The sequence below is a fragment of the Bacillus rossius genome, chromosome 3 (genome assembly GCF_032445375.1).
Source record: "Bacillus rossius redtenbacheri isolate Brsri chromosome 3, Brsri_v3, whole genome shotgun sequence".
Lineage (NCBI taxonomy): Eukaryota > Metazoa > Arthropoda > Insecta > Phasmatodea > Bacillidae > Bacillus > Bacillus rossius.
Genome location: NC_086332.1, coordinates 23,218,076 through 23,242,950, shown reverse-complemented (window position 1 = coordinate 23,242,950; position 24,875 = coordinate 23,218,076). Strand labels below are relative to the sequence as shown.

Below are 24,875 nucleotides of genomic sequence, written 5' to 3'. Positions count from 1 at the left end.
TTGATTTTGATTACTATTGGTTGACAATTAATTGCTTAGTTTTTGAAGTCCGATTTGGTATATTTTCTGGCTTGAATTTGTGAACTATTGTTGATGACTTATGCAGGTTTTTTCTTTTTTTTCTTCTTCCGATTTTGTGTATTATGACTTAATAAATAGGTAAAATACCATTAAATATTAATTACTATTAATACAACGCAGGAAAAACCCTCCGGCCGCAGCGTGTGAACATGGTAGTCGGCCGCTCGCTCGCCCTTGCTCACCCTCTCCCCGTACCGTGCGCTGCGGCCCATCTGCTTCATTTTAACGAGAGTAAAAATATGTCAAAACTGTCAGCAAATTGATAAAAGCTTTGTGTGTCCGCAAAACAGGGCACAACACTGGCCGGCCATTTGTTTTCATTCAAAACGTGGCTAAAGAACTTGCATGGATCAGGCTAAAAACATCCGGCAATACGTGTAGGTTATAAGGAATCTTGCTATGAATTGAGATGTTATGTTTTTTGAGTAGATATACACAGCGACCGACTGGATGCACGCCCGCCTCGACTTGTTTTAACTGCCACAGCGATGTTTATTTTGACAGCTCAAGCAATTATCTTTTCCCGTGGGTTGACAGAAAAAAGTCACTTCACCCAACATAAAAAAAAAGGCTACACCACTTTTTCCCCACGCAGCAAACACACTGGCTGCCGTCTGTCTCCCCCGCATTTATCTTTCTTCTAACATTCCACGTCTCGCCTCTTGCGCAAGCAATAACGAAGCGACCACGCATTGGGCCGTTTTATGCTTTGTTTGGTGACAGTAGCTTGATTTTATTCGGTATATTCCTTTTTATAAGACCCTTGCTATTAAAATACATTTATATTTAAGTTTGAAAGCCTGTAAATTCCTTGCCAGAGACGACTGAACTCGAACTTGGTGTGAAAAGTGACATATTTTGACATACTTATTTTTGGGCGTATTTGGGGGGTGGGAGGGGTCCGAAAATATTTACAACGATCTTACCCCTCCCTCACCGCTTTAGTACCCCATTTATAATAGTCAAATTTTACGGGAGAAGGGAGGGTGAAAAGTGCATTTTCTCACTGAAGGTTTTTTAAAGGGGTGTTATAAACGAGGACACTAGATGGTTTGTACGTCTGGGAGGGATGAGCTAGCCTTGAAGAATGTTAACGAGGGGAGGGAGGGGTGAGCTTATGCGTCATGAAGCCGTTGCCGCCAGCCAGCCGGGCGAGCTTAGTGTGCGCCCACTCGTGTTGCAGAACCTACCGCTGCCATATTTTTAAAGGAAATGTCCCATTATTATTTTGTTATTCTTACATGAACATTATTGGAAGTATTAAAGCTGACACAAAAATACGCTGTGCGTTAAAATTAAAAGATTTTAATGATATTTAGTTTCATTTTCTTTTTTTTCTTCTTCTGATTTTCACATTTTGGTCAAAATGTCCAATTTTTTGACGGTTCCCGAGAATGTATTCGTAAAGTCGCTGCTTTGTTAAATCCGGGGTTCGTGACATCGGTGTTCTAGTGTATTTAACTACGGCAAGCAGAAAACGTACATGTAAACTAACCAGTAAAAATAAACTGTCTTTTGACATATTTTCTTTAGAGGTGGCTTGTAGGGCGACGGACTTGTCATGTAGGTTGAAGTGGGTTTAAAGCAAAGCCGTCTAGCATTGTGAGTGACAACATCCTGCCATTGTACGGCCCTTTATTGCGACCCTATTCCTGGAAACCGTGAGGGGTCGTTTCAGAGAGGTTTGACTGTACATTCAGTGAATTTACTGTTTATTTATTTTAATAGTAAAATAAAATTTTTGAGTAGAATTTTGTTAAATCGCTGATTTATTTAATATTTTTAATTACATTTTGGTGCATACATGGTGTATTGATCTGCCTAGCGGCATTATTTCGATTTTATCTTAATTTATAACATATTCTGAACCTTAGGCATTGCATAACTCTTAAGCTTACATTGCGAAGGGTTGGAACCTTTGCTAATACCGTATTTACCCACAGTAGAGTCTATCCTTCGTATGGGTCGCACATTTAATTTTGGGCAAATAAATCTAACATTTTCATGGAAAGGGTTGCTCTCGAATATGAATCGTGCCTTAAAACTCTCTACATTAGAATACAAGTGAAGACTTTATGGTCCGTGTCCCAGCTTATTGCCGCGTAAGAAAGGGCACTGATGTCCTTTGTCTTACCCCTCTCCATCCTTTATGGCCCTTCCTTCCCCTCCTCCTTCACCCTTGCTGTATCTAACAAAAATTACAAAGGAAAAAATGCTATTTTTAATACCCATGTTTCCTCTCCCATTTTCCCTAAGACTGTAGGCTATTTCCTTGTCAATTTTTTGTCAGTCTCTTCTATAAAAATAAGCATGCCCTTTACGCAGTTTTGTCATGAATGAAATGTTGCAATAGAAAGCGTAGGAAATCTCTCACAAAAAAACACAATTGCATCTCAAAAACCTGCCGAGATAGACGTGATAATTGTGTACGGTGTCAGTTCATAACGACGAGAGTGAGTGAGAGGGAGGGAGAACCATACATAAACACTGCTGCTTGGCCACACGCACTCCCTTCCCCTCTTTCTCTGTGTGTCTCTCTCTGGTTTATTTTTAGATTTCCCTCTTGGCCGGCGCCCAAGGACAGCCACATCACAGGCTGCGGGCTAGATAGCCGCATGACTTAGCTTAATGGCACAGTTCATGATGCTTTACAGTCACTGCTCAGATATTTTTATCAAACAATTTATATTTACTCATGACATCATTCATTAAAAACCAACACAGGCTAGTTATTTACGCAACAATGCAATGTATTTACCCAAAATGGAAAGTTTTGCATTTGGGTCGCATTGCATTTTATTAAACTAAAATCAGCATAAAATCTGCTACCCATACGCGGGTAAATACGGTATTAGGAATTTTATAATTTATTTTTGAAGTTATCAAGGGATATGTGCCTGGTTAGCTGGGTAGGTATCAGTGTGACAACAGGCATGTGTTTTAAATGCTTCATCACTTAAATTCGCAATTTAAATAATTTTCACACAAGTGGTTATCTTTTAATTTTTAATATTTTGTTGAATATTACAAATATTAAAGGGTTTTTACACAGACCCACAAAAATTTTATGAATTATTAACTGTCATGCTATAGCTAGAACTCAATTCAGAAGTGTAATTTTTAGCCACTTTGATATTTATTCAATCGGGACTTTCGTGAGCAACTAAGAAACTAGCAGCATGCATAATTTATTGCTTGGTTAGGTTGCCCTTTAAGGAATGATGTTTGGGTGACTCATTAGGACAGTTTAACCCTACGCTTTAAATTCTGTATACAGATGATTTTTAAGCTTGGTTATAATTTTAGTTATTTTCGATGTTTGAGAAAAGGGTAAAGCAATAGCCATATAAAGATTTTTTTTTTAATGTGGGCTATTATAGTTAAAAAAAAAATTACTGTAGTTTCATGTAAAAAAATTTCTAATTTAATATGTTACAGACTTAGCTACTGGTGTGCAACTAAAAGTTTGACATTGTTGCTGCAGGAATGTGGTTCATGCAGAAATGGAAGAAGTCGGGGTCCCTGCTCCAGTTGGCTCTGCGAGATGCTGCGGACGTACGGCAAACGTTCCTGTATCGTCTAAGTCAGCGTTCGAACCTCCATCACTTCCGCAATGTGCTCCTGTGCGGTTCGTCGCAGGATCGCTACGTCCCTCTGCACTCCGCGCGGATCGAGCTTTGCAAAGCTGCAGTGAAGGACAGTACTGTTCAGGGTGAGCTCTTTTTCTCTCATACCATGCAGCATACTGCCACTTGGGGTTGGAATTCTGTTCTTTCATTTCATATAATTTTGGCATATTTTGGCTACTTATTGTGGGCTTTTATCAACACCAAGTGTTGGCGACACAAAATTTCATTTTCTGTCTGGAGGGGACTACGGGATGAACCCAGAGAGTATAAAATAACAGACATTCACAGGTAACAATTTACACGGTAGCCATCTTTGATTTTAATTTGAATGAGATGAGTCAAACTGTTGAGTTCTGAAAGATGGTAAGTTGAGTCGGCGACTGGGCAGTGACTGGCGATTATACAGATGCTGTGCCCTCTTTTAGTGCATATCTGGCCAGGAGATGGAGTAATGAGCACGGTGCTATTGGGCTGTTCAGGGTGGTAGGGAGGGGTAGTGGTGGTAGTGGTGCTGCCCCTCGTGCAGCGGGAGAGACTAGGCAGTCCAAATCTGAGTCAAGTGTGTTTTGGGTTGGTTACCATGGAGCTTCCCACACCCGGACTCTATTGTCTATTACAGATGGGCAGCCGGCACCAAGGCTGTGTGAGAGTGTTGGCGGGAGGGGGGAGGGGGCTGGAAACAAGGATTTTAATGTCTGTCTGCAGTTGTGTGCACGGTGTTAGGAGTGTTGCCTGATTTCATCATCTGGTACAGTAACTACGATTTTAATTTTTGTTTTATAATCATATATGCTCTCATTTAACGTATTCGATGCCATAATTTTTTTTTTCAGCCACAAAAGTTTAACTCATTTGTAAGTACGTACTATGCTCAAAATATTGTCGGTAAAATGGGAGTAATTAGATTACAAAAAAAAATATAATTTTAATTAATACTTTAGTTTTTCATGTAAATAAATAGGGCATTAAAATCTTCACTCAACTCTTTTAAATGTAAAATGGAACACACGGAAATTCAAATATACATTTTAGCCATGGCATTGTAGTTTAAGATGTTAATTTGTAAAATTTAAACAAAATTGAAATGAAAACTTTTTTATCATACACTATTATTTTATTGCTTTATAAATATTCAAGTTCTGTAATTTGCCCTACACCCTGATAGAATTTATATTTTCGGTATAAGCATTATTATGCCCTGCGCATCAAGCAGCAGTTCCATAACAATTGTTTTGCTGGATACTATATCAGGCCATTTACAATAACTAAGGTACTTCGTCTGAGTTTATTCGTCACTCACTGCTCGTTTGTTTTGATGTGTAAACATCTTAGCTCTCTGTATACAACATTTGGTAGGAGTAATTATGTACCTGAAAATGGAATGGAAGGCGATAAACGAAAATGTGACACAAAGATGGCGGACCCATGTAATTCAGTACCATTTACAATACTTTACTTGAATCGACATCAAAGTATGCTACTCGTTTACTTTGTATGAAGATTGTTAATATGAAAAACAAAACAGCACTTTTCTTTTTGCATCCAATCAAGGCCTCTGATTGGGATGGGGAGAGGCCCTCCATCATTCCATGTAGCTATCTCTGGTATACCAGTGCATTAATACTCTAGCAAATTGATTCCAAACTATATGTGAAAATATTTGTGTGAATGTCGATGAACCAAATTTAGTTACAACTGAAACTGGTTCGTCTAATGCAGAACATAAACCAAAATGTAGCAAAACCATGTTACATCACACTGAACCAACACTTAAGGGTTTCATTGAAAAAAAAAAGAGAAATGTTTAATTTTTTCTCTTAACTTATGAATTATTTTATAATTAACCCTTGAGATCTGGATTCGGATTCGAGGGGTGGATTCGAGGTACTGTTTGGGATTCGAATTCAAGATTCGGATTCGGCAAAAATGGGATTGGACCCATCACTATATATGTGTTCATTAAATATTACGTTTCCAACATCACGGAAGGCTGCTGGAGGAAGCTGTGAATTGCGACTCGAGAATGACCGTAGCATGATGTCGCAGGTTCAGCGTACCGGGAAATGGTGCACAACATCCTGTACCCGATAATCAACAAGCCGGAGATGACGTTGGTGCGCTACGATGTGCACCACGCCCTTCCCAACACGGCCAACTCCATCATCGGCAGGGCGGCACACATCGCCGTGCTGGACTCGGAGCTGTTCATCGAGAAGTTCCTGGTCGTGACGGGGCTCAAGTACTTCAGGTGAGCCTCGGGCCGTCGGGCGGCCGGCCGACCCTGCCCGCCACGCCCCGCACCGTGCAACTAGTGTACCTTTACCGTTCTCAGCCTCGCACTGCCCCTCGAACTGGGTCTCTGTCTGTTTGCATCAGTAGGCAGAGCAGTTGTTTGTTTTGTGCCATTTGTCAAGTTACGGTTGTGATGCAATCATGTTTTCTTTTGTTGGAAATGTTATTCTGTATGATGTATCTTAAATAGAGGTTAGCCAACACACATTTTTTTACAGATACCAATACATCCTATATTTTCTTGATGTATGTATATTCTATTACAGTTAGTACCAATTACTGTTAAATAGTCTGAGAAGTATTAGGATTGTTCTTTTTTTTTTCTCACAAAAAAAAAATTGTCTACTACATTTTTGAAAAATATATTTTAAATATGCAACCCCCTTGTGGTATAGTGTGTGTGTTTTCCAAGTAAGTTAAGTAACTATATCAAAACGTCTGCTTTAAAAATGTAAACTTTTTTTTTGCAGTCCACCAGTTATATGTGATACCAGTTATCTTTTATCTATGTAAAAATGTTAAGTCGCTAAAAAAAAAATTTCAGGAAGTTATATAACTGGAACTAGCAACGTAATCTTTCGTTTTGACTTTTCTCAACATTTATTTTATTCAGTAGCAATGGTTTGATTGTCAAATAAAGAAGACTTTTTTTTTTTATCATAAAAATAATTTTAGTTCCAAGCCCTTATTAAGTATCTGAACCTTTTAATTAGTAAGAATAGAATATGCTGAAATTGTGAGCATGATTATTGTGAAATGACTGTATTTTAACAAACATAATCTAAAAAATTTTGTGGTGGTGAAACCTTAAACACCTGCTCTATTATGTAATAACCTAATAAGAGATACCTCTACCTTTCCAACCCACTCTTTAGCACTTGTCTCAATCGTCTACCACTCGCCACTGCACACTAATATATTCTTAGTGTTGCTGCTAATTGGTTGCTCGGATGTGCTGGTTTCAGACATGCCCTGCAAACATTTATCAATGCGTTCATTAAATTCAATAAGTAATATTTATGTATTTTAAAAATTTTCATTTTTAAGGAAAACCTTTATAGTGGACTGGTAACTGGTCACTTTTAATTTAGAAGTGTGCTAAATATCATCTCTTAACTGAAAACATAAAAAAATAATGAAAATGACAATTTGTTAGTGAAAAGATTTTCATGACCGTCAGGAGTAGTGTTGGTAGACAAAGTTGTGACTGATTATTGTTTGATCCTTGTGTTTTTGCAGCCAGTTTAGGCCATTTCAGTTTCCTTTTCATCATTGTATCTTTCATTCCTTCAGTAGTCATTTTAGAGTTCTACTGTATGTATATTGAAATTTGATTACTGCACCTACATAAAATCTTAATGCATTTTGTTTACTGCAATATTTTATAAATACGGTATATATTTTATTGTATGGGATTTATATTTTGAAACAATTGTTCATGAAGCCATTATATATACACAGTTCTAGGTTGTAAGTACCATTTTGTCTGTTTAAATCAGGAATCATTATATTCTTATCTCAGTCAGTACTGACAAACAAATTGTGTATCCAATTGAAAATTAGCACGACTGTCATGGTTGCCATGTATAAATATTTTCCTCTTTTTTTTTTGTAAAGTTAAATACTTTAGATTTTTTTTGTGCCATGTATTATGTAATATGTTAGTTTACTGGTGTTTAGGGTTGTGCGATTCCATGATTTTCAGTTCGATTCGATTCCGATTCGATTCTCACCACAAGAGTTGAAATTCGATTCCGATTTCGATTCTTTGGGTAACTTTATCTACATAGTCATTAGTCTGGTAGGACTAACTAAAAAAAAAATTGCATTTATTTTGAACCATATGCATTTAACTTAAATGAATAAGAAATACAATTCTGGAAGATGACTGCGGTCCTTAAACTTGCCACAATTTTCATCCATTACTTATTTAATCACTTCACCACTGTTTAAAGATGTCAAATGTTACCAACGGTAAAGTCAGCTGCCTCACTGGAGTCACCGAGATAGTGCGAAGCGTGCTGCGCTAATAAGTATAATTTATTAATTAACCTACATTTGCACATATGACGTATGCAGCATGGCCTAGCCAGTAGGTTTATTTAAATTAAAATCAATAAGTAACATATATTTCTTTGTTTTTTTTCAACAAGATCTGTTCCCCTAAAAACGGAAAAAATACGTAAATATTATTAATTTATTAACTTCACGAAGTTAAACCACACAACAATGATCAGCTTTAATTAAGTTTTGTAAAAGGCAAAAACCTATAAACAGTAAACAGTACTTCGATACTGACAGAATGTTACGATTCAGTGATTCGATTCCTTTGTGTCTCGGCACGCGCGATCTATAATAAATGGTGGCCTGTCACGGTAGCCTACAACTCACGTAGTTTCGGTTCCCTACCACGTTCGTGCAACTTCGGATTTCTCTCAAAAATTGAAATTAAAAAAATTCGAAGGGTTTGGTTAGGTTAGGTCAGTCACAGCATGCTTTTTTTCATTGGAAACTTCTGATTTAGCGGCTGAAGTGGCGTTTAACCCAAAATGCAAAACTTTGGAAATCTTCGGAAATTCTTGCAGGGAACCGAAACTACGTGAGTTGTAGGCTTCCCGGCGTGTCAACTGGTCTATACGTCCGGCACCGCTAAAATATTGTTATGTCGTGAATGTTTTAATGTTGGTTATTCTGTTAACAGAAGACTGTCACAGAATGGCGATCTTTGTAAATGTATTGTTGAACAAGGAACTATTTTAACTGTTAACAGAAAATTGTGCGTTGATGGTTGTAAAATTCATTTTTAATATGTGTTATTTATTTTTCAAAACAAATAAACCAACAATATTTTTTTCCCGTGCAACGTGAGAAATGGTCATGAGTAATATGCCGTAAGTAGGCAGAAATAAAAATGTTTGAGCAGATTGTTAAACTATTTCATAAACAAGCAGTTTTCGTAAGGTATTTATCTTTGCAAGCCTAAACAGTTAGTGGTTCTGAACGTGTAAATTATATCATATACGATCTTTGAAAAGAATTTAATGTTCGGCCTAACCTATATTTCATAACGTTATGAAATTTGCTTGAGTGAAAGTGCGCGGCAATTTTACAAGTTACATTAATGATAATTGATGAATAAATTTATTTCTAGCAATCAGTTGAACGGTAACCGTCAATTTCTTCGATTTTTTTACTTTTGAAAAAATTGCCAGAATTTTTCGATTCCAAATTTTAGTTTCGGTTCCGGGTTCAAATAGTTGAGGAATCGAATCGAAGTTGAAATTATCGAGTACCCGCACATCCCTACTGGTGTTATATATTATTATCAAGTTCGCATAGTTGTGTTTGTGTGTGGCTGTTTAAATCATCCTCGTCATTTGTGAAGGGTTAGTAATTGTACCAGAACTGCTGTTTGTACCTTATTGGCTTATCTTGACATTGCCCATAACATTTTTTTTTTTTCCTTTTTATTTGAATGGTAAATGTTTCTCGCAAGCTTCATTTGAATAGTTTGTTTAATTTGATAACATTTCTTTCTTATTTACACAATAATGGCAAACAGAGTGATAATATTACAGAGCTCAACTTGATATCGTCTATTGTGCCATTATTGTATGTAAATATTTCAGAGCAATGTATTACTATTGCATGCTAATGTTAATTTTCTTATTATTTTGTCCAGTCCACTGTGCCTCTGCTTGTGTTCGCAGAAGTAGCTCAGGGAGATGGTGATGTGTGGAGTACCAAGTTGGGGTGGTGGGGGGGAGTTTTGAGGGTGTTTGTGTTCAGCACTCTCACTTTCTAAACATTTCTTACCGGTTAGCTGTGTAAACACTAACTGGAAAACATTTGAAAAATCAAAATAGTTTGCTGACTGAATATAAAATTTTATGGATTCTTTTACCTTTGCTAGATGAATCTTCATAGATGATTTTTTCACAAATTTCAAATGGTTTGTTAATGTTAAGGTTTTTCGCCTAGGGCGCCAATTTACCTTGCACCGGCCCTGCTCACATCTCAACTAGACTGAATGACTGTGCCAAACTGACTAAACATCTCAACTCCAAATGAGCCAAAACCAAGCCGTTCTGAACAAACACCACCACTTTCTAATTTAGGAAGCTTAGGTGCCTTTTACTATTTAATGAAATTATGCCTGGTTTTTAGTTTGTATTTAAGTGCCATATAGTTAACCCTGATAGTCTCAACCATGCTATATGATTAGGGGCCTGTTCTTTTCGCGATCGCGATTAAACGACGATAAACGCGAAATCACCGTTAAATACAGTTTTTACGCGAAATCGCCACAACACAGCGTTTTTACACAAAATTTTGTATTAAAACGCGAAATCGCAGTGTTTTTACGCGAAATTTAAATACTGGTTAAAAGACTTGTCTCGTCAATGGTAAACAAACACCGCAACATGGCCGCCAAACATTAATCATAAATGCACTAAAGCAAACAAAAGCTTACACACGCTCACGTTATAATGTTAAACCCAAAAATATACTGTAAAAATACGCAAAACTACGGCGTTTATTTTCCTTTCCGGCATAATGTTTGGATAGATAAGACAAACAGGCGAGGTTTTAAAGCGTACGCACACCGCTCGGGGCACTGACGTCAGCTTGGAACAGCGACACCGAATAAATACAAAAGCAAGCAGATGATTGGGCGAACGGTGTTTGGAACAGCCTTACGTGAGTGGCCATATCACGTCAGCCAGGGGCGCTGGCATATAGTGGAACAGCGTCGTAGTATCAAGCAGATTAAATGGCGCCAAATAGCGGAAAAATGTAAACAAACATTAATTTTCGAATGGTGTGACAATGATGAATAGTTGGCTAACATTTTTTATAGATTTTGTTGGGTCGTTACAACAACGCGGAAATACCATAACGCCGAATGTCAAAATTGACCACAAAGCCGAAATAACAACTGAATGAATTCGTGTGTGTTTCTTAAATGTACCTTAATGCCGAAATACCACAATCAAACCTTACCTTACCTTACCTAACCTAGCCTAGCCTATCCTAACCTAGCCTAGCCTAGCCTATCCTAACCTAGCCTAGCCTAACCTAGCCTAGCCTATCCTAACCTAGGCTAACCTAACCTAGCCTAGCCTAACCTAACCTAACACAACCTTTGTGGCAGCCCTGTAATGACATTTTTCGGCGTTGTGGTACACAGCCGTTTTCTAGCTGTCGTCGTTGTGATCAATTTGGCATTTCGGCATTGTGGTGCGTCCTCAATTTTGTTAAAGGGATTAATAGTTTTCCAGATTAGTTTATGGGAACGAACTAATAATCAGTGTCTAAATCAAAAGTATTGTCATATAAATATATGTAACCTATTTGTTTAGGGTATTCAGTAATGAGTAGGTTCAAGTAAAATTATTTAACTTAAATAATTTTAGATATATTTACGGTAACACACGGTTTTTTTTTTTTTTTTTTTTTTTTTTTTTTAAGCGCCGCTTTTGTGTTTTTAAGTGCATTTTAGCACCGCTTTTGGTAATTTTTAATGACGAAATCTGAAAATTTTATTTACCACTTTCAGGGGGCCCTATATATGATTTATCACTGACAAACGTAGCAATATTCTCGCAACAGTCAGTTGGTTGTAAACTGAGGAGGAAAATACTGATTTTCTGTTAAAGGGCAGCAACTTGCTCAGTCAGTTTACAGAGGCACAGTGTGATGAGTTGACCAGAACATAATTTTTGTGTAATTTATTCTTTAATGATTGTTAAATTATTCTTAGTGTTAAATCAATGATTTTTAATGTCTACATATCACGTAAAAACAATGTGATATAAAATATTACAAACACTGTTTTTTGGTTATTTGTGGTAACTTTAATGTTGCAAAACATGGTAAAGAAATTTATGCTTATAAAGATAAACTGTAAATTATTTACATTTTACACAGGGTGGCTACCTGACTGGGAAAATCGGGAGAACTTGAATTAGCCATGAATCTCTTTTGTGCCAAAAAATCCTTGAGACACCCATGAATTTTCAAAAAGCTATTGATATTTATCTATTTTTCTAGCTAGTTAAAAAAAACTGCACACACTACAAACTGCATCACTCATGCCATTTTTGAGTGCTGTTTACAGCTTAGTTGAAAAACTACTCTTCTTACCTGCAAACTGCATCACTTACACCACTTTTGAACTATGTGTACTGGGGAATCTCTGCAGCGAAAGTGACAAATGTGACACATGGGCATATGGGTTTCAGTGTGGTTGGTTGGAAAGAGGCAGAAAAGAATCCTGCTGCTCAATTTCTTTCTTCTTTCTTGTTTCTGTTTTTACTTTTAACTGTGAAGATTTTACCAATTATAATAATGAACATAAACTAATACAGTGATTGGACATGTGAAAGACTGGAGGACCTAAATTGCAGAATAAAACAAAAAATAAATTAAAAAATAATGTAGAATATGGAAGAAACTAGATGGTGCGATTATATATATATTGCTGGACGTAGCTATTCCAATACATGTAAATCTGTTTATTAAGATTTTACCACTACAATTAGTTGTTAGATGTAGGTATTTGTTCTACAGCAAGTATTAAAGAGTGATTTTGTTATAATAAATTGTAAAAGCGTAGAATGGAAAAGTTGGAAGGTAGGTACTCTTACAACTCAAAATTCATAATGTGCAATTAACTATGATTAAAATGCTCTCTATGAAGAATTCAAAGCTAGGAACATGTATCATCTCTGCTAAAAAAAAAACGGGTGAAAATTTTAATTATTCATGAAACTGTTTTTCTCAGTGGCAGCTGTTGAATTAATTTTAGTTATGCCTTTATGGTTTGCATTATTATTTATATGAATGCTGTCGTTTCTTAAATTTTGCTGTTGATTGTTACTCTTCACAGTAATATTTAGCAACATCTCTTATCACTGAAGTCATAAAGTGTTACAGGTATAATGTTGTACCATTAATACGAAGCTATAAAGGAACTTTGCAAGTAATAACAATTATTCATAATTTTTATTGTTGATATTTAATATTAAATGGTTTGTTTGGTTTTATTAGCTCTGATGTAACCAAAATGGTTAACTATGTTGTTATCAGTGTAGTAAAATTTTATGAAAATTCTTAGAAAAATCTTAAAAATCCTAGGAAAGACCTAGAATTTGGTTTTGCCTAAAGAGTGGCCACCCTGAATTGTTTTAACAGAATACTGTACTTGATATTTTAATGTAAGACACTAGAATAATTCAAAGGAAAACAAAATTGTATGAATTGTAGATTTTCACTTTGCAGTTTATTGATAAAACACTTTTCGTCATACTAGTAGCTCCATATTTCAAAATTATTTAATTTTGTTTTATTAATACAGGATGAAACCTCATAGTGTAGGATGACACCATATAGTACCTATAAATTTAGCGATTCCAAAACATAGTGATATAAGTCAATAATTTTGCAGATTTTGAGTTCGCTATACAATATGATAGTTCCAAAGTTTCAAAGGTAAAATATGTAGCATCAAAATTGTTGACTTACACCACTAGCCCCTCAATTAAAACTGAGTTGGTTTATAGTGTTCATGTGCGTGATTCAAGTTAAAAAGAAAAATAAGACTGAAAATTCAAATGCTAAAAAGGTTTTTGAGTTGTATACTGCAAGCAATTTAATTAATCACATTCATTTTTAAGTATTTATAAAGTTTAAGTTTGATGTCAGTAATATGAAGTACATACTAATATGTACATGTGTGTTCACTATTAGAATATCTGCATATTGAGGTATATTATATCAAACCAATTAAAAATAATATCTGTTTGGTAAAGCCATTTTTTTTTTTTTTTTGATTGGTTGTAGTGTTGAATAAGTTTTGGTGAAACTTCAATGATGTTACAATGAATGAAGGTCATAAAAGATTTCCGGCCATTTTTATTATGGGTTTTTGGGCTGCCAGACTTCTTAAGAAACTGGATGTACCCTAGGGCCTAGATTGACGTTATATAATATATTTTAAGGTACATATTTTGTTTATGTTTATTTGAAGTGCTGGTTAGTTAACTAGTTCAAAAAAGTTTAAGTGCCGTAAATTAAATAGTTGTGAATTCTTAGGATCCTTATATAAGATAATTAAATTTTTTAGTGAATATTTTTTTAAAAAAAATTTTTTTTCATCTCATTTTTGTTATTTTTTCCTTACGATATTGATAATGTTTCAACTGGCAGCTCTAATAGCCAAGTTGAAGGTAGTGAGTGATGTGTTTTGAATGTTAACTGTATTCAGCTGTGCTTGGTGTTTTATTATGATACTGTAACAGGGCTTTGAAACACCTGCAGATTTTACTAGAACTGGTTTTTATTGAGTTACTTTTTCCTGACTTTTTTTTTTATATATTGCTAAATAGCTCTTCAAGTCTTAATAAATATTTTTTGATGTCTATAAATATTTAAATATGGCATAGAATTTAAGTGTGGCCTATTTTTTTTCTTGCCAGTTACTGAGAAATGTTTTCTATTTTTAAAGTTACATTTGTTCTCCATAATAAATTAAAATAGTTACCCATGCTTTATGATGTACCACCATAATTTAAATTTAAAATAAAAAAACCTTTTTATTAATTTCTTGAGGGAAAATAAAGGATTAATGATTGAGCAGACTTCAGACTAAAATGTTTTATTCCATGGGCATATATGGCAAAAAATATTGTCAATAACTAATAAAACTGTTGTTCATGTATTGACCTGTCTTCTCACAAGCTCAATTTCCAATTTTAAAAATTTCTTGCAGTGAAAAATGTTTTTTAAATATTATTATTTAAATTTTACTTTAAAATAATGCCTCTGAAGTGCCGGTAATGTAATTATGTCATGACTACATCAAGCTCAAAAGATTCTCCAATAACAAAAAATTACATTGAAAGAGGAGGTTAAGTTCAAAGTAATGTGTGATTGATCGGCGTGAGACTGACTTTACGGACGGAGATTAGACTGACAGTTTTCTTGAATAAATTTAAGCTGTGGTTATTAGTAATTATAATTAATAAATCAGTATAAAATTAATTGGACTATCCCTACTCATAATGTTATTTAGCTCTACATTTATCCATAAAGAATTCTAAATTATTAGTATTAACTTAAATTTTGAATTAAAATATTTATATAATATTCAAAAATTTTATAATGTGAGATACTATTGGTTATTTTTGAAATTTATTTTAATTACTTAAACCTTAATAGCTGACAATGTGTGCATAATAGCAGTTTAAGTAATAAAATCTCATCTTATCAATTTTTTTCAAATGAATCACTGGTTTTAAAATACAATACTCTCTTCGTAGAGAGTAAAATTATAATTTAAAAAACTAAAACAACACATTTTTTGTTGTGTGAATTCAAAAGTAAAAAATAATAACCAAATTTAAGTAATTTTGTTCAACAACGATAGAATGTACTGGTACTCTGTACAACGCAATTTTTTTAATAAGCTTAAAATAAGAATTGAGTAATAAACAAAACAATTAATATTAATGAAAAAAAGCATAGGGTGCTGTTCCTTCATTTGCATAGTGACTTTCCTAAAGAATAGCCATTAGTGGTAAAAAAATTTCGACATATCAAGCTTGTGTTGCGCTTTTCTTTCATTTTCATAATGACTCTATCCTAATGGATAGACATTAGTGGTAGAACATTTAAGACAACTGATATCAAGTACCCCACACTTTTTTTTTTTTTTGTTAAAATTGTTTTGTTTATTACTTCATTCTTATTTTAAGCTTATTAAAAAATAACATTATACAGAGTTGTAGTCCATCTTGTCACTGTTTAGCATAGTACTTAATTTTATAGTTTGTTTTATTCTGTTTATTTCATACAACATTGAAAGCATGTTTTTTTTTTTTGTAAATATAATTTTATTTTTTACTTTTTAGTTCATATTGAATTTTATTTTTTTAAAAATTCCTCAATATGCACTACAAGACCAATTTTCATAGTCCCAAAAAATCCTATGGGAATTGACATCTACCCCCCCCCAATTCCTTGAGGGGTTCCTATGGTGCCTGAAGGCCTCAGAAGCTCATTAAAATTAACATACTCGATTTTCCCGGTTTAAAAAAAAAATGAGCGCAAATGGCTTTTCCGGAGATGGTTCAGGTCCCTGAATGGCTTGGAAACACTACAAATTGAAAAAGAATGTATTTTTCATCTTTTGATATTTTGTGGCATTGACAAACACACACACCCCAATTTTTTTTCACCCTCTCTCGTCATTAGGCAAATTTCCCACCATGCCCCGGCCTCACAATACACACACAAAAAGAATGGTTACTGCCCATAGCCTTAAAGATCAATGCTCATAATACCCCACATAGCACATGTTAGACATAGCGTGTGCTCACAAACACATGGTAAAGCAATGGTCAACACAACTAAGTCACTGAAAACATTTTTGTGTGGTCCGGAGAATGAAAGCACATGTTAGACTTTGAAAAGTGACCTAGTTGTTGTTGTTGGGTTTTTTTTTTTAATTTTTATTTTATTTAGAAAATGAACATTTTGTTGAAAAGGGCCAGCTTTCGGTAACAAAAGACATTTTCTGAACTGTACTAAGTGGTCATGTGGAATAATAATAAAAAAAAATATTAGGATATATAACTCTTAGTTGAATAAGAAAATTCAATATTGATAGGGTTTTTTTCTTTTTTTTTTTTTTCCAGCAACAGTTGAAGCTTAAAAACAGGAATTTTGTATTATTATCTTACTCTGTATGTGGAAGCCAGTTGATAGCCCTGCTACAGTACTTATCAAGATTTTCTCGTGATACATTCTGTGATACTGTGTTCACTGTTATAGTCCCTTCTTTACTTTGCTCTCTGTGATTGAAAATGCCATGTTGTATGTGAACTCTCTGTGTATTATGTTTTCATTACTATAATTTCATGCAGAAGTTGTTGGGTATCCCAACCATTCTGTTGCATCACAGACAGTGCCATAAATGATTATGAAAATTATTTATGATAGGAACATCAGTAAATGTACAGTAGTTGGTACTCTTGAAAATATTTATCCGTGTGTGTCATATGACTATTAAGTGTATTGAATTTGTATAACAAACTTTTTTATGTGCATATGTTGCCTAATTATATGAATTCATTATCAAATCAAGCAGTTAAATTATTATCTAGTAAGTTTGTGTTTCACTTGAATGATTATTTATATTTTTGATTATTAGAAACGAGAATGAATATCGTAATGTTTGTATTTTTATTGCATCATGTGACTTTGAAGTGGCCTGATGGACTCTAGAATGTGACATTGCAGCGTTTTCGTGCGTTTCTCCTCTTCCGACTGTCACCTACCTCCTTCGTCATTCCGCAACAGTGGTCGCGTGTGCAACAATCGAACTTGCAGCACAGAATGCTCATTATATCGCCGCTGTTGTTTAGTTAATAGGTTCATGTATAAAAGAGATTGTCATGTAAGAACGTACAAAGTCAATTGTTTTACTCACATCATTACTGAATAGTTGCTAAAAAAATTATAAGAACAATCTTTTTGTTGGTCTACAGTTTATTAGGGTCACTGTGTGTTGGAGAGGCCCTGGCCATGTGGTTCGGGCGTTTGACTCCCTCCAGTATGAAGCCAACTATTGCTCAGAATTTCTTGGACGGATAACTCTTCGGCGAACAGTCCACGGTTTGTTGTCGTTGTTTATTGTTAGTCCATCCACATGACGCTTTGCTAAACTCACTTCATGTGTGATACAGCGTGCTGGATGTGGTTTTCATCAAAACATTTTAATAGATAATGTACAAAATACCATGAAATTATGTGTGTGTGGATTACGTAATTTGTAAATTTTTTTAAAAACTGTAAACACTGTTAACTCTATATCCATTATTCAGAAAATGAGTATTTTCCTTTACAGTAACAATATAATATTGTTTTTAATGCAGTTATTATGAATGATTTTCCAGACCTTCAAATTGTTAAATTGAAATTATGTTAATTTCGGTTAGATGTTGTGCAAATTTATTTTGTATAGCATTAGTGTACAAGTAATAGTATTGTAATGGTTCATAGTGTGTTTATTTAAAGCAATTTCATGTTACGAAGGTAGTTTATAATTAAATGATCTGACTTGTATTCCTTGTTCATCCTTCAATTATTGAGGGAAGTGTGTTTGCAGTTCTGTATGTCGTGTCATCACTGATGTGTCAGTTTGCCTGTGCACCAGCTCTTTCCTACTGTCGCGAGTCACGGCTGCACTCTGCCTGCCCCACACACTCTTCGTCTCGTGGCGTCAGTGCTCTGGGCGACAGCTAGTCTCATGTAGTGTCTGTGTCATGTAAGTTCTCTCAGTTATGGCGACATGCGAATGTGATGATATTACTACAGTGAAAAGTCATTAACCCAGCACATAGAGGACCACAGCTATGCTGGATTATGTAACGTCAATATATTTTAACTGGAATACCAAAGGAAAAGTAACATCAAGTACATGGTATTTAAAACAAGTTGGTTTAGGCTGCTCTTTAACAAGAAAAAAAAATTGTCTTTTTAAAAAAAAAAACATTATGTTCATGTACCCATGAAAAGTGAAATGAACCCTTCTAAAGAAAGGAAAGACTGTGCTGAAATGAGAACCGACAGTATGGATAAACTGTGAGAAAACTAAAAACGTCAGCAGCGCAGTAATGCTACCTGGTGACCAAGGTCAACAGCCGGAATCCACCTGAAAAAATCTGAATACGTGGAGCTGGAGTGGTGCCGGATTGTAGCATGTGCCAAACCATAGAATGCTGGATTAAAGACCTTTCGCTGTAGTAAAGAAGCTTAAGGTGATGGAGCCTCCTAAATCATAGTGAGTTCAGAACACTTGGGTAACCACTCCATGGGATTGATACTATAGAGCATCCCACTCTTAGTTTACAGCGTAAAGTAAATGGGCGTTTTCTGTCTCTTTGAAACACACGCCGACTGGCGGTAGCCATTAGCGCTGTCCTTGTTTCTTTGTGCCCTGTTGCCATATACTGTATTATACAAAATTAATTTTTTTTGGACAAAGCAATTTTGCATATTGTATAGCATCGGAATGTGCATCAGGTGATTGATATATATTCTGCATATTTAATGGCATTTTAAGGTGCCGAAAAAATAAATAAATAAAAAATAAAAAGTAACTTTCTCACTGTGAACTGTATTTAATTCAGATTTTTTTTAGTAGATTTATGTTTTAGAACACCCCAAATAAATCTCAAGACATAAATACTTATGTTTAAGTTTATAATTTTTTTTAATCAATGCATTTCCTCAAAAAATTACATTACAAAATTGATCAGGAGCAAATTTTTTGCTAATAAAGTTAGATGGGGGTTGAAAGCGTGAAACATTTTCACAGTGAATGGAATTTGTTTTTAAAAGCAACACCATGTTAGTTGTTCCAAGATTTCATGTTCGCAGCCATGTGTCTTATCAGCGCAAGAGCGTGCTGCAATAGAGGGTTGTTCCAAAACTGCTTCGTAAGATAAAAACATGGCAGTGTGTTTGGGGAAGTGGGGCTCTGTCCTGCAAGCAAGTTCAAAGATAAAGAATTCCTGAGTTCAGCTATTTCCTTCAACAAGCATTTCTGGATATGACCCGCTGTGTCCGGTGACTCGTTATGGTTACACTTTCGACGTGTTATTTATTCACATAAGTTCTTTTATTTTCAGCCTTTATGTAAATTACATAAATGTAAACTATGGAAGGTTGAACACCAAAAAGAAATTACATTGGTAGGCTACGAGGGAGGGAGCATAAGATTGTGTTGAAATTATCTGATTATTTTTTTAAAAAAAACATGATTTTGAAACATGGAATTAAGGAAGCTTTGATCAACTTTGATCAGCAGTAGCGATAGTGATTTATGTGTAAGTGCACACATAATGAAATTTTGTGTGTTTATATAATATGGCTGGAGTGAAACTAATTTTCTAGAAATCATCTCTTTTTTCAATAATTCATGTTATAACTGCACGAGGGACTAAATGAGTGAATGCAAAAGAAAATCTAAAATTGCTGCATTAGTTACACTTTAGCTAAATTCTTAGCTTGAAAATCACTACAGAATGCATGCACAATTTAAAAATAATTTTGTGAGTAATGTACTAAAGTGCAATTCAAAGTGTATTTTTTTATTTAAATTATTTTTTATGTACTAAAATAGTTAATTTAGTACAGCAAGTGATGCTAGTCACGCACTTTGAGGCTGAGATACACAGAGTTAAAAATATATGTGCACACATAATGTCTGTAATATAATTTTATTTTTATTTTTTTTAATTGTTGAGATATACTGTAACATTATAATTATTACAAGTATATTTGTTGTTCATATAATTTTTCAAACAATTTTTATGTTGGTGTGTTGTGTGATCATTGGTGGTATCAGTGAAATGCTTTCCATAGCTGAGAGGCATAGGGTGGTAGTTGACGATCATATAAGTTTATTGGCGGAAAAGCTGAAATAGAAAGATAATATACTTTTAGGACTTAATTAAAGAATTTTCAGAAAAGAGAAAACTTACATGAAATGCACTTGCTGTGGAGATCATGTCAGTGAAAGACTGTTTGCTACACAAATTTAAACAATGTTTAACTTTGCATTGTATCAAAATCACAATCATTAACATTAAAGTAAAGGTGGCAGCATGAAAATATTTTATTTTCCCGAAAAATTGTTTGTAAGATGAAGTAGATGGTGAAACAGGTAATTTTAAATTAGTAAATGTAACTTCTTCATCGTATTGAACCCATGTGTTCATATCCCAACATGACTTAGTTATGTGGTCTTTATAAATTAACAGTGTTAACAAAAATGTTTGTGTGAGACAAAGTATTTTTGCTGTGATAATTAATTGCCATAGAAATACTCGCAAAGCAACACCACTCAATACTTAATAATTTTTATGAATTTAATATTTTGGTAATTTATTTGTTTTTTAATAGAAATACTTTCAGCTTTTCCAAAAACAATTCTCTAGTGAACCTGTATAGACATAGTTTTTTTTTTTGTTATGCATTCTATTTTTTTCTAAAAATATGCTGTTTAAACCAGTACAGTGAAAATCATTGACTTACTTATGGGTGTAATTTTGATTAAGCTCCATAAATTACATTATGGTCAGCATTGCAAAAATGAACTGTCTTGAAATTTTAGATTGTCACCATCTGCAAAATATATGTTAAGTATGGAATAACTTTCTCAGTTAATTCAGGAACTGATTTTACTATGTAATTTTGAATATGAATGTAGGTCTCTCATATTTGAAATTTGTGAGTTATACTATTTACATTGTGTTGTGTAACTAAATCAAATGCTTTAATTACATTGTAATTAATGTACCCAATGATAATGTTCATATATTGTGTAAATACATATTTCTTTTGTTTTATATGTAATGGTATGTAATCTTTATCTAGAAACATCTTGAGAATAGAATTACATCCTTACCTTTTATTCATTAAATACTTGTACAGTATTCACTAATTTGTGTAAACAAAATTGTATTTTAGATGTGACTCTATCAAGTAACATTTTGAATGAAAACTAATTGCACATTTGCCTTTGAACCCCAGGCATGGTATAAGGTCATTTGTTATGATGCAGCAAACTACGATAATAATCTCGAAATGTAAAGTTACACATTGCAGTAACACTTAGGTACACCAATCCCTCGCTTATCACGACTAATGTGTACCTAAAAATGTTCGTGTTATCTGAAATTGCATATTCTGAAGCATTGGTCTCCATAAATAGCAAGGCTAATTTACTTAATGTGTTCCATAACGTGTACAGAAATATTCTTTAGGTAATATATGTGCATAGAATAACACTCAGTGATGAATGTGTCACATTATTTATCTACATAAGCCAACCATCGAAGACTTTGTAGGACAAATACAACACAAACACCACATAATGGGAGTTAGTTATCGTAGTCGGCTGGTTGACTTGCCTACTTGGGAGTGACCTTCAACTCACCATCCTTTACTGGCATTGAAACCGATATTACTGTCCGAATATTTACATTTTAACTTTTCAAAAATTAAAGTGCTTATTTGTGTATCACTGCTTGGTTCACACCAATCCTATCAGGCCTGTGATTTTTATTCTTCATTGCACCATTCATTTAACAACCTTTTTCATATGAATCATCTGTTTATTTCTGTCTCGGTATCTAAAGACATAATAATCCCACCTAGTACAACAAACAGCATCAGACTTATACAAACGGTTGATAGTCCTGATTTCATACGATTGTGCACACAGTTGACTTGCTTAAAACTAAAGTGTGACCAACATAAGTGTGGCCTTCATGACATTCTGCACTCAATAATACTTCTAGTTTTGTCTCAAATACTTGAACACGATGCATTAAACTCTCACTTGGAAGCTATGATGCCAACTGCAGGTATTTGCGCACGTAAGTTACCAGCAGACAAATGAGCAGACTTTGCTTTTGTTTGTTCTTGAGTTCCTTGCCACTGGCAAGACTGAAGTTCATCACGGTCCGGTCTGTGACCGGGTGACAACAGTATGGCACGACGGCACACGTGCGGACATAAAAACATTTGGTCCTTTACACTCCATAGCGGCAAGTGAACTTGCCATAACTGATGTTTGTACAACAGCCAATAGCGTAGTCAGACCTGTGCGTGCATCTCGTCCCCCCTCCTATGGCTAACTGTATGCCACAGTACATCTGTTTACAGAGTTGAAACAGACTTCATGGCTTCATGCCTGACTCTCTATTTCCTGTGGCGATTTCGTGCTAACTGATATTTACAGATGTGCTATTCAAGACTGGGACAGTTTTGAATAGCAGTCTGAAGACATGCTGAGTGAGGAAATGGTGTACATTATCAACTAGAAATTGAAGATTCATTGATCCTGAATCAGATGTCCGAATAATTGTTTGCATAGCTTTATTTATTTTTCTGCCTGTTAAGAATATACGGCAGGTTGGATTAGGTCTGTTTCATAAATTTAATTCTTGAACAAACTCGAGATATGTTCAGGATGTTCAAGACTGATCAGAGGTGAATGAATCTCATGCTTCCCATGAATGGAAAAGGTTTTCTGAGCTAACTACCTGATTACTAATATGTATATAATGCATGTTTTTATATTTTCCTGAGATTCAACAGCAAAGAGTTTGAAAAGCAGGTAAGCAAAGTTTTACTGTAAAAAAAATCGGCAAAGAAACTTAAGTCAGGTAAGAAGCTGAGCATATATTATATTGAGCTTTGTATCCTTCCCACACTCAAACTCAGTTCAAAAATATTATTATACTTTATTTAAACAACATATTTAACTGAAACAAAATTTAAAAACAAAAACTTAGTCATTGGCATGCATATAGATGCTAGGCTAAGCTTGGTTTCAATGCAGAAATCTAACCTGTCGGCTGTAGATTATTAAGTGTGTATATGAAAATATGTTTTTATTATGATGTAAAACACTGTATTAAACTAAAATCATTCTAATTCTTTGATTTCACTCTCCACAATTATTTGGGGACAATAGGCACAAGAATGAGAGATTAACATCTTAATATTTTGTGATTTCCCTGACATTTTAAATTTTCATGAATTTTCAGTTTACCACACTTGTACCAACCTTGCTGTCTATTAGTCTTCAGGACAATGTGACTACATACTGCACCTGTATACATTAATAAATAAGGATTTGTAGCATGTTAGGTTCTGTATTTCCTGCAATAACATCACAAGAACTATTTTCCTGCAATACAGTAAAATTACATGTACAGTATATCACATAACCCCTACATCACTACAGCACCGGGCTGGTGGTTAGAAACAGTTCTTATTGTTACAAAAGTCGGTTATTATGCTGAGCTGCTATGCCAGTAACACATTTTTTTTTTTTTTAAACACTCCTTAAGAAACTTTTAAGTCTTGGCATAAGCACTATTAATGTAAATGAGCCTAAGTCTTGCATTTTTTTTCCCTGATCACACGTTTAACTTGATGTTCATCACTAGCACTTGAATGACATACATCATATCATTCCAATAGAGTACAACAAAAAATGCACTCTTCTGGTACACATTAGGGTCACAAGTACAGTCTTCTGGCATCAGTGTTAGCTAGAAATGAGAAAACAAGGAAGGCACAACCAATTGCATAATTTGCATAGAAGTTAAATGGCATAGTATCAGCCAAAAGTACAAAAACATAATCGGTACTTTTTCACAAAAACTTTTACATATTTTCATAAAGCAAATGAACCTCACCTTTGGAAAAGAAAAATTGAAGGTCCTGTATCAATTAACAAAAATTATGGTTAAACTGAACTTTAAAATAAGTATACTAATTTATCCTGGTACACAACAAATATTTAACTGGCAAATAAGTATTGCCGATATTAAATTAATTCTTTGCACTTACAGTATTTAAAAGAAAACCTACAAATCATACCACAATTACATTACATGAAAAATTACTACATATATAATTTTAAAAATATATATATATTTTTTTGTTATATACCAGTTATGTTAAAACACAGGGTTAATTTTTGGTACATACACGTAAAATGAGCATTCCTCATAGTTACGAAAGAACAGTGACAACTAGTAAGGTCACTTGATGAACTACAAAACTGCATTATGCAACTAATAATCATGCTGCAACAGTATATTTTAATGGATCATTCCTAGGTAAACTTTTGGAATAATTGATGAGCACCCATTTTTGCTCATACAGTGCTATAACAGAACTAACTTTAATTAAGATCATACAAAAATCATATAGACCTAAGCAATTTTAACAAACACAGATGAGCCAAAAGCACACAGCAATCATAAACAATCAGACAAAGTA

At 34.3% G+C, this 24,875-nt stretch overlaps 1 protein-coding gene across 9 annotated transcripts in view; it reads left to right on the top strand.

Moving 5' to 3' along the window:
* Positions 1-24,398, top strand: part of LOC134530343 (protein FAM135A) — a 110,047-nt gene extending 85,649 nt beyond the window's left edge. For 4 of the 9 annotated variants that reach the window (XM_063365092.1, XM_063365091.1, XM_063365089.1 and 1 more), the window contains 2 exons: positions 3,566-3,793; positions 5,757-11,835. In XM_063365092.1, the coding sequence (XP_063221162.1) occupies positions 3,566-3,793; positions 5,757-5,962 (434 nt within the window). In that variant the 3' untranslated portion in view covers positions 5,963-11,835. Of the gene's footprint in view, positions 1-3,565; positions 3,794-5,756; positions 11,836-16,702 lie in introns of those variants that run through there. The other 5 variants (XM_063365090.1, XM_063365087.1, XM_063365086.1 and 2 more) reach the window with 2 other exon arrangements.
* Positions 24,399-24,875: the final 477 nt, after the last annotated feature.